This window comes from Myotis nattereri, assembly GCF_964212035.1.
Source record: "Myotis nattereri genome assembly, chromosome: 18".
In the NCBI taxonomy this organism is placed as follows: domain Eukaryota; kingdom Metazoa; phylum Chordata; class Mammalia; order Chiroptera; family Vespertilionidae; genus Myotis; species Myotis nattereri.
In genome coordinates this window covers 6,542,507-6,553,299 of record NC_138093.1, presented here as the reverse complement: position 1 = coordinate 6,553,299, position 10,793 = coordinate 6,542,507, and the positions used below count along the sequence as shown (strand labels likewise).

Here is a 10,793-nt window from a genome sequence, read left to right as displayed (position 1 = left end):
GAGGGCTTCCAAATGGAGAACATTTAACCCAGGTGTGCCTATAGCTTATCAGGAACCAACAGATCTCCTTTCCTGCAAACACCGCTTGGTAGACCGCCAACCTCCGTTCTCCCACCACCACTCTCCCTGCTCCATGAGGACAGAACATGCCGTGGCTCCCAGCAGGGTGGCGGAGACCATCACCATGGAAAGCACCAGCTTAATAGCCCTTTTGGCAGTTCCCAGGGTTGATAAGCATGTGTTTCACCACGCGGTTAGGTTTTTATGTTGTGGACATTTCGTGCCTAGCACCAAAGCTTGTGTTTATTGGAAAGTAAATAATGAAAGCCTTTGGAAGTTATTAGCTGTTCTTAAACTTTCTAATGGAATTACTTGTATGTAATTTGTACAATCAGTGCCTAAGGGACATTTCTACTTCAGGTGCTGCTTTTTTGAATATTCTACCCACTCTGGAATGACCTTAAGTCATTCTTTTTTTTTAAATCCTCACCTGAGGATATTTTTCTATTGATTCTAAAGGAGAGTGGAAGAGAGAGGGAAAGACAGAGAGAAATATCGATGTGAGAGAAACACATTGATTGGTTGCCTCCTGCACGAACCCCGACCAGGGCCCAGGCCCAGGGAGGAGCCTGCAACCAAGGTATGTGCCCTTGACCGGAATTGAACCCGGGACCCTTTGGTCTGCAGGCCAACACTCTTATCCACTGAGCCAAACCAGCTAGGGCAGGGATGGCGAACCTTTTGAGCTCGGTGTGTCAGCATTTTGAAAAACTCTAACTTAATTCTGGTGCCGTGTCACATATAGAAATTTTTTGATATTTGCTACCATAGTAAAACAAAGACTTATATTTTTGATATTTATTTTATATATTTAAATGCCACTTAACAAAGAAAAATCAACCAAAAAAATGAGTTCGCGTGTCACCTCTGACACACATGTCATAAGTTCGCCATCACTAAGCTAGGGCAACCTTAAGTCATTCTTATACAATAATTTTATCTAGGAATGTATGAGTCCCTACATATCCCTTCCAAAGGGCACAGAATGCTCTCTAGGGCTCCACAGTTCCAAATTACCTCCAGAAGAGGTGGAAGCATATTTCATGTTGCTGATAGAGACGATGGCGATGATATTGAAGAGAATCTCTTTTGATAGAAATATTTGCAACTTGACTACTTCTAGAATTTCTTGTTTGAAATTTATTTCAACCCACCTTTCCAAAAATTATCCATTGTTTTATAATAAATTTCTGCTTCAGCAAAATGACATATTCATTATCCCTAAATATATCACATGCATTTGTTCTCACTATCCCTCTATCCTTTGCCTGTAATGTCTTCCCTTCTCCTCACTGCCTACCCTGATTTTTCAATTCTTCAACACCCAGCTCAGATCCCCTCATTGAAGTTCAATGGTCTCTCCTTCCTCTGAAATTCTTTATAGACTCTAGTACATATTGTCTGTACTGCTTATCGTCCTGTGACAATACCTGGAATGCGGATGGTAGGCATCCCCATCATGGGATGTCGGCACCTTAGCAGACGTATTGTGAATCCAGACAAGTTTGATGAAGGAAAGGACAGGGCACTTGGATTTTCATTTCCATCAGGACTGGTCACAAAATGAAATTCAAAAGAATGGAGAGTGGATGCCGAGTGGCCAAAAAACAATGAATGTTCATCAGGGGTCTCTACTCATTATTTAATTTCCCTATGAAAAGAATTCTTACTATCAGCCCAATGTTGTAGATGAGAAAATGGACCAAATCTTAAGCACCAGATCCAGGACTCAGTGCCAAGATTACCTGCCTCTAGAATGAAAATCTAACATTCACACTGCGCTACCTCCTTATATGAATTGAGTAGGCTGGTTGGTGGTCTAGGTAGAACTGGGATAGGCATTTTCCTGAGACACCCCGGAGAATAATGTTGGGACTAAGAGCCAGAATTGTGGCAAATCATGGGTAAGTCAAGGACTTGCAAAAACAAGCAGCAAGGCAGTAATCCCAGGTTTATCCTATTTGACTATCAGGTCTAGCGGCTGTGTAAACTTAGTGAAGTATTTTCTGTTGAATTTGGCACCCCTGGCGCCATATGAGTGACCTGCAGATAAAGAATCCCTTCTTAATAGCTCCCCAAACATTCCAGGTGAGTCCCCATCCAGCTTGCCTGCCATCTGAGCACTTGTGTGTTGGGAAGAATTCCCATCCTTATGGTCATACAATAGTTGGAGCACTTTATTTGCACCAGCACCATGAAAGGAATGGCTTCTCAGTGCCCACGTGGCAGAGTTCAGGGCCCAGAGCCCGTAAAATAATGGACACAGCTGCGATTGGGTAGGCCATCAACAGCCAGGTAGAGATAGCTGCGACCCAGGTTACTCTCCACTCATTCCTTAGCACAGGGTGCAATCTGACTTCACAGTCACCAAGAGAGCAGGGCTGGGGGAATAGAAAGGGAAAAAAGGTACCTGGATTGGGTTCTCAATCCACAGTTTTTTGGCACCAGAAAACTTTCTGTTTTATTTTTCTTATCTTAGACTCAAATAACATTAAATATATATACTTTTTTGGGGAAAAAACATTTCTACTATAATTTACAAAATTATTTCTGACTGGCTCGGCTGGCCTGGCTCAGTAGTTGAGCGTCGACCTATGAACCAGGAGGCCACGGTCTGATTCCCAGTCAGGGCACATGCCCTGGTTGTGGGCTCGATCCCCAGCGTGGGGCATGTAGGAGGCAGCCAATCAATAATTCTTTCTCATCATTGACGTTTATATATCTCTCTCTCCCTCTCCCTTCCTCTCTGAAATCAATAAAAATATATTTATAAAAAAATTATTTCTGTCTGGCTATCGATTCTTTTGTTTATACATATAATGGCTAATGGTTATATAATATATAACTAAGTAATATAGTTGATAAAATTGATCCTCTAGAGAACTGTGTAGTATTTTTGATGTCTTAATTATATACATGTATTATATTGACCAAAATGAAATTTAACTTAAAAAGAGATAAAGGCTGAGAATTAAAAAGAAGATATGATTTTGGTGGTAAACATGAACAAAATGAAAAAGTAGCTTAAATTTTCCAGACTATAATTTGTTGTTAAAAACTAAGATCCCTGGCCATGTATGAAGAGTTCGGAGTTAACATAAAAAGATGGAAGCTTTTTCTGTAAGATCAGGAATAAGTCAAGGATGTCCCTTTTCCACTCTCTTCAACATAGCACTGTAAGTCTTAGCCAGAGGAATGAAGCAACAAAAATAAATTAAATTTTGCACAGTAAAAGAAGCAATCAACAAAATGGGAGAAAATATTTACATGCCATATATCGGATAAGGGATTAATATCTAAAACACATAAAGAACTCATACAACTCATTAACAAAAAAACCCCCAACAAACCCAAGCACAATTCAATTTAAAAAAATGGGCAACTCCAGCCAGTTTGGCTCAGTGGACAGAGTGTTGGCCTGTGGACTGAAGGGTCCTGGGTTTGACTCCGGTCAAGGGCACATACTGGTCAGGGTGTGCGCAGAAGGCAACCAGTTAATGTGTTTCCCTCACATCCATATTTCTCTCTGTCTTTCCCTCTCTCTCTGTCTAAAAATCAATGGAAAAATATCCTTGGGTGAGGATTTAGAAAACAAAAAAATGGGCAGAGAAAGTGAATAAATATTTTCCAAAGAAGACATCCAAATGGCCAACAGGTGTGTGAAAAGATATTTATTATCAGAAGCACAGTGACATGTCACCACACATCTGTTAGAATGGCTCTCATCGAAAGACAAGAGATAGTGAGTTTTGACAAGGATGTGGAGAAAAGGGCACCCTCGTGTACTGTTGGTAGAAATGTAAATTGGTGCAGCCACTATGGAAAACAATATGGAGCTTCTCCAAAAAATTAAGAACAAAACTACTACATAATCCAACAGTCCACTTCTAGATATATCTCCAAAGGAATGAAAGCACTTTGTCAAGGAGACCCCTGCACCCTCTGTTCATAGCAGCAATATTTATAAACCAAGATGTGGAAACAATCTAAGTGTCCATTGATGGATCAATTCAACCTCCAATTTATCGAAGTGATTTAAATTCTTAAGTTTATTTTAAATAATAAAGCTTAATTTGTTTGGGTTTAGCTCAAGAAATTTACATACAACCTTCCAACTTTTACATGGGCCAGGCTCCTCGCTTTAAATTGCCTTCCCAGAGTACCCCATCTCCTCTGTCTCACTATCCCTCCTAATCCTCCCCACTCCTGCTCAAACCCACTTCCTCTCTTATTTCCTCATATAAACTACCTCCAAATCTTCACTATCGCATCCCTTGAACATCTAGAAATAGTTATCTAAAACCGCAATTTTCAACCTTTTTCGTCTCATGGCACACATAAACTAATTACTAAAATTCTGCAACACACACACACAAAAAAAAATAGGTATAATTTTGATTCATTCACACTGGATGGCTATTGCTGTGCTGTTTGTTGTCATTTTTTTTATTTGATGTTCTCAGGGAAAAGAGGTCAGTGCATCTGCCTAAAGAGTCAGATATTGCATGTTTTAAAAATTCTTGGCACACCAGTTGGAAATCTCTGCTCTAAAGGAATGTATAGAGACACGTTTGTTTATGGGTCCTTATTACTTGACTCTTACATCCTTGTCTCCTCCCACCCTCCTCTGAGTACATGTTTTGAGAATGAAAGGACCAGGCATCTTCCTTGAATCCCTCCGCTCCCTCCATCCAGCACCCAGGAGAGAGCCGTGCCTGCTGTGGGTGCTCACCATAGAAACCACGCGGCTGGTGGGCTGGTGGAGCTATCGTATGTCATTGGGAGACTGGGGTTAACTACATTCAAGACCCTACAGAAAAGAAGTAGATGCTACTGCACAGGAATGCTCAACCCTTTATTGTACAACAATTTCTGAGCTGGAATGAGGGACGTGGTGTCTGGCAAAGACATCACCAGTTGCAGCAGGAGCAGGAGGCATCAAAGACCAGTCCGGACTGGCAGTGCTGAATGAAGGTGTGTCCGTTCACGCAGTTGTAGAAGGCGTTTTTGTCAGTGGGGTCGGGGTACAGGCCACTGGCCCTGTTGGCACAGAATCCACTGCCACCGGGGCTGCTTCCCGAGCTGCCACTGCCGCTGCCGCTGCTGCTGCCGCCGCTGCCACTGCCTCCACCTGTACTGGGAGCCTCGGTGATGGGAGCAATGGGCTGGGCTGGGGCTTTGCAACCTAAAAGAAAGAAGCCAGATCCTGAGCCCCCCTGCTTTCTGTTAGCGCGTCTGATGCGTGAGAACTAATATCCTGGATTTGCTTCTTAGCTCCTCCTTCCATGTCTGTGCATATTTCAGTCTCCTGATCTGGTATGTCTGCCCTCCCCTCTCCTCTTTGCTTATCAACGAACTCCCTCATCATCCTTCAAAGCATAATTTGTCTTTTTTTTCCTCCTTCCTAGTTCCCCCTGATGCATTGAGACCTTAATGACATAAAGTCACAAGGAAGTTTCTTATCCCTTTTCTGGGATTTCACCATAGAATATCTTCTTTGTTATCTAGCTTTGAAATCTCATCAATAGTATTTCTCCCATTAGATTGTAAGCTTCTGTAGAGTAGAGGTTGTGACTTATGTATTCAGGATCCTCTGTCATACCTACTTAGTGCTAATACCTAATAGATGCTAAAATCTTGCCTGTGAAATGAGTTATGGATAAAGGAATGGTGAAGAACCCTGTTTGTTCTCCCACCGTTATTGAAACATCACCAAATATGAGTAGAGCAATAGTCATCAAAGCCCTTGGACCGTGACTCCTTGACTTTCAAGAAAGCTTTGAAATGTCTCTCAAGTTTGAGGCTTAGGGTCTCAACTTCAACTCACTTCCGCTCTGCAGGCCCAGGGCGTCCTTCAGGGTGGTGGTCAGGGGGAATTTGCCCTGGTTGCAGAAAGTGCCCGTGAAGTCATCCAGATCGATGGCCCAGACCATGGCACCTCCAAAGTTGTTCTTCTTCAGCCAGTCCGCCTGTGGTAATTACAGAGAAATCCAATGAAGTGCAGACATCAAGGCCAGCCTGGGGCTCCAGGGCTACAGATGGAAACAAAGAGGCAACAACAATCCATAGAACACAGTCCACCTTGATTTTGAAGCTCTTGGTGTTGTCATAGCCAAGCCACTCATTGCCTTTGTAAGCGTAGGGGACATCCTGAGCAGCCTCCCACACTTCAGTGGCGCCATTCTTCAGGAAGGGACAGATCTAAGAGGAGGTAAGGAAGAGGTCAAGAGCTGGGCAAAGTGTCCATGTAGCAGGGGTAACGGGCATGGGGGAGGGAAATAGAGAAGGGATGCATGAAGCTACTTGAAAAGGAAGGCCTAGAGCTCTAGCAGCAAATTTCTCAGTTCCTTTAGGATTTGATCCTTTGTCACATGTGGGCCATTTCTTTTCAATGTGGGAGAAGCTCTTAAATCAAAGAATGCCTTGGCAGGCAGCGAGCAGTGTCTGTTCACTGATGTAATCTCGCTGATGGTATCTCTTTTTCCTACTCTCTCTGTATTTGGAATCCAGCCTAACGTGCCACATGAGTACTCATCTTGCCGCCCGTAATGAGCCAACTACTTGTTAAGTGAGCCAAGACGTGTTGGGCTTTTATATTGTTAAACCCCTGGCCTAGAGAAAGCCACCTTTCTCTGTCTCTCTCAGATTGCCGGGAGCATACCTCATAGTAGGCCCAGAACCCAGACTGCCTGGTGTAGGGCCCAGCAGGGCCAGGGCCAGTGATCGGAGCCCCGATCCCATGGTTGGAGGGGTTGCTCAGGATGAAGGTGTGTCCATAGGATGGGAATCCAACGATGAGCTTCTCAGCTGGGGCCCCGTTGTCCTTCCAGTAGTTCATGACGTAATCCTGCAATGGCAACAGGTTAGAGAGAGGCCCCACCAGGCTGTAGGCCTGGTAATGAGTTGTTAGCCCAGTGTTTGTGTATGTTTGTGCCTGCTGCACAGTGTTGTAGAGCATCACTGATGTACCTCTACTGAAGTGGTTTGTCCTTATCTCAACTAACTTCTTTTAATGACACGCCAATATGAAAGCTTTAGGTAAACTTTTCCCATTCAAACCATCAGTGAAGGACTAAGTTTTTTTTTTCCTCATGATTTTCCTGGTATGATCTGTTGGTGAATGGCTGAAATTCTGCATGGCATACATGTGCAAAGATTGGAATAGTAGAATTAGACAAGGCAACTGGGGAATAGGAAGACAGGAAAGATCAGAGAAGCATTTTGTAACTTATTGAAATATGAGTAGTAGTGCCTCATTTTCTTTTATTAAAGAAGCACTTGTTATTAATCTTCTTTCCTATCTGATAAAATTGGCAGTTTGGTGTTAATTAGTTGGTGATTTTTTTTTTGTAAATGGGAACTAGTTAATTAAATATAGCAACCTGATTTTCCACTTGAGAACCTGACTAAATTTATGATGCCTTTTGTCTCCGAATCCCCATGTGATTTAGGACACCATCTCTGGTCTGTATATATGTCTGTGTAGGGACTCACCACGTTGAGGTAGGCATTGCTGCCAGTGTCGGTCGGGTATTTGTAGAGGGGGCTGTTCTCTCCAGTGTAGCCCTCCCAGGAGCCATGGAGGTCATAGGTCATGACATGGATGTAGTCCAGGTACCTGCAGTCCAGGTAAAGCAGGTAAAATCATCTCTGATGGTCATCTCCCACACCTCTGCAGGCAAAGATACCCCTCCCAAAGCCTCCTCAACAAGGTCCCTGAACAGCAAGACAGGCTAAGGATGAGCGTCTCTTACACGAGTGACACAGAGGAGCTGGGGACAAGTGGTCACTCACTGGGACAGCTGGGGGATCTCATAGCCAGCCTGGATGTTGGAGATGCCACCAGCGACTGCGGCAGTGACCATCAGCCTGGGCTTGTTGACCTGCTTGGCCTCCTGCTCAAAAGCTTCACGCATTTCCTGTGCAAGAGTAGGAGAACGTCTGTGAACGTGAACTCTGAGTTGACGTTCATGACTATTCTTTGAATTAAATTTAATCAATCGTTCATCTTTCCTTCTTCAGCATTCTCACGGCAATAGGCATCCAGGTCCTTCCTCTCCCACTGAGGTGGCAGGGAGCTGGGTTTTCTGTACAGCCTCAGTGATCTTGCACATGAAATGGGTTGTGTGCTCTCCAGAAACTAATACTAAAGAATATTGAATGCAAACTGGAATTTAAAAATGAATTTGAATTTTTAAAAATGACCTGGAACACAGCTCACCTGCACCAGGACAGTGAAGAGGTGCTTGTCCTGAGGCGGGCTCCCCCGAGAGCCAGGATACTCCCAGTCGAAGTCCAGTCCGTCAAAGTCATACTGGCGCAGGAATCTGATGACCGAGGCGATGAAAGTCTGGCGGTTCTCAGGAGTGGACACCATGGCAGTGAAACTACGGGAGACCCCAAGAGGGCAGGGTGAGGGCTTGCCTCTGTGGTCCCGACACCTTGTCATAACATCAGTGTAGGAAGTCATCTTGCAAAACTTACGGGGCAGTCCCAAAGTTCCAGCCGCCAATGGCCAGGAGAGTTTTCAGTTGACTGTTTCTGAAGGGAAAGAAGCAAAGAGTGTGTCAGAACAAATGGAAAGAAAGCGAAATCATTTCAACATCACCTGGTTTCATGATTGCTCAGCCAGGAGAAGTCTCACGCCAACTCTCATACTGGTTTCTTCATTCTCATCCATTCCTCCTCAACTGTGGGAGCGGTGGCGTTAGATGGCGGACACAGTGTGCTCATCAGTGCCAGCTTCAGGTTGCTTCCAAGTAGAAGGTTGTTCCCACTTGAGTCCATAGCACTTGGACTTTTCTAAACTTCCCTTGGCAACTGAGCTAGACTTTAGTTGATGACCCCCTCCTGAGAGCCAGCCATTGCCCTTAAGTGAGGGTCACCCCTGTCATGGAAACTGTAAGAAAGCTGGCAGTTTATCTGTGTGCTGCTTGTTGGCCTGTTTGGAATTTCAGCCTGGAGGCCACTGTGGAAGGTTTCATCCAAACTATTCTCAAAGGTTAAAAGATGTTAAACTTCAGTCCTTTCATCACTTACTTGTTTTTTAGGCCATTGAAAGCCTGGTAGAGGGTCACATCATTCCATTCGATGGTGGTGATCTCGTTGTTGCGCATCCCGGCGAAGGCGTAGATCAGGTGAGTGCAGAGGCAGGGGTCGATGTCATCGGGCTTGAAGCGCCCCAGGCCTGGCCGGTACTGGGCCCAGTTGGTGAAGTAGCATGTCAGGTGATAGGCAGAACCTGGTACCCAGAGGAAGAGGTGAGAAACAATGAGAGAGCAAGCTCCCTGGGGATGACACCATCTCTGATTGCCTGAGAGACCAGACTTCCAAATGAGTTGGGAGGGGGGAGATGTGCCTGAGATCCCTGTGTATTATGGCCAACCCATAATTAGCAGTCAATTTAGGGCTGAAGATATCTGTCAGAGGTAGCTCTGTCCCTCAAGAGAGAATTAAAGACCCTTAGAAATCAGTGCCCTTTGCTGAGATAAAACCTTAAAGCAGTAAACTATGATTTAAATTTATCCTAGTCCAGTGGTTCTCAACCTTGGCTGCACATTAGAATCACCTGGGAATCTTTTTAAAATCCTGATTTCTGGGCCTTAACCTCCGAAAATTCTGTTTCTTTGTTATTGATGTTGTGGCCCCACCCCATAACAAAGAAACAGAATTTCCAGAGGATGAGGCCCAGAAATCAGGATTTTAAAAAGATTCCCAGGTGATTCTAATGTGCAGTCAAGGTTGAGAACCACTGTCCTAGTCCCTTCAGCATGCTAATTAACACTAGCAAACACTAATGCTCACTTAGAATTTATTTACCAAGCACTGTTCTCAGTAATTTATTTAAATTCATTCAATAATCATCACCAAAATCCTATGAAGTAAGTGCTACTATTCTTCCCATTTTACTCATTTGGAAACTACAACCCAGATAGGATGATGGCATTAGTCTGTGTAGCACGTGTAATTGTCTCCCTGAGTAATATCTTCACTCAGAAGGAAACAAACCATCCCCTCACAGTCAAGAGTTCTGGCTCCAGGTTTAGATTCTGCCCTGACCTCCCTATTTTTCCTGGGACAAGTCATATGATAAGTCATTCTCTGCCTTAGTTTACTGGGCTGCGAAATGGATGTAATGCCTTTTCCTCCTCTCAGCGAATAGTTGTTTTATAGACTCAGTGAGATGACAGACTTGAAAATGCTTTTAACAGAGCAGACGGCACCATGAAGATGCCTGGTCATATTATTTTTTATTAACATTTATGTGTGAGACCACTGTCTAGTCAATATTAGCGTTGGGGTTTTAGAATGATCCCAATCCTTAACTTGGTTAGGTAATTTCCAACTCTCTAAAAAAAATTAATTAATAGTCTTTGTTTTATGTAGAAGGACGGAGGGCCATGTTGAGTTTCCAAATGATGAAGAAACGAAAAAGGAACAATATGGGGGTCCCTGCCAAGAAGCATACATACCTATCTCAGCTGTCAGCACAAGGAGCAGACCTTAAAGCAACAGAGAGAACAATGAGCTGGAGGAATGCGTCTGCGGACACAGCGGCCTTTCCACACAGTGCTGCACGCACAGTAGCATGTTCCCTACGCTTCCCTCTTCGAGTCCTTTTAACACCTCTGTACCCTCCAACCTTCTGAGGCCGATAAAGTCCTAAGGTTTCTCCTAGAAGCCCACTCCCCTCTGCTCCCACTCACAAGACCACTAAAGGGCCATGAGCCTTG

General features: G+C 44.1%; 1 protein-coding gene across 1 annotated transcript; it reads right to left on the bottom strand.

The window, feature by feature from the left end:
• Positions 1-4,970: 4,970 nt before the first annotated feature.
• LOC308533938 (acidic mammalian chitinase-like) lies at positions 4,971-9,296 on the bottom strand (the record flags this gene model as incomplete). Its single annotated transcript, XM_081112171.1, has 9 exons — positions 9,100-9,296; positions 8,545-8,601; positions 8,282-8,447; positions 7,855-7,979; positions 7,555-7,678; positions 6,722-6,907; positions 6,142-6,261; positions 5,888-6,029; positions 4,971-5,245 (listed from the first exon to the last, which is right to left on the bottom strand). Exons 1-9 carry the CDS (start codon positions 9,174-9,176, stop codon positions 4,971-4,973), a joined length of 1,272 nt encoding a protein of 423 aa, XP_080968297.1. The 5' UTR covers positions 9,177-9,296.
• Between the last annotated feature and the right edge of the window lie 1,497 nt (positions 9,297-10,793).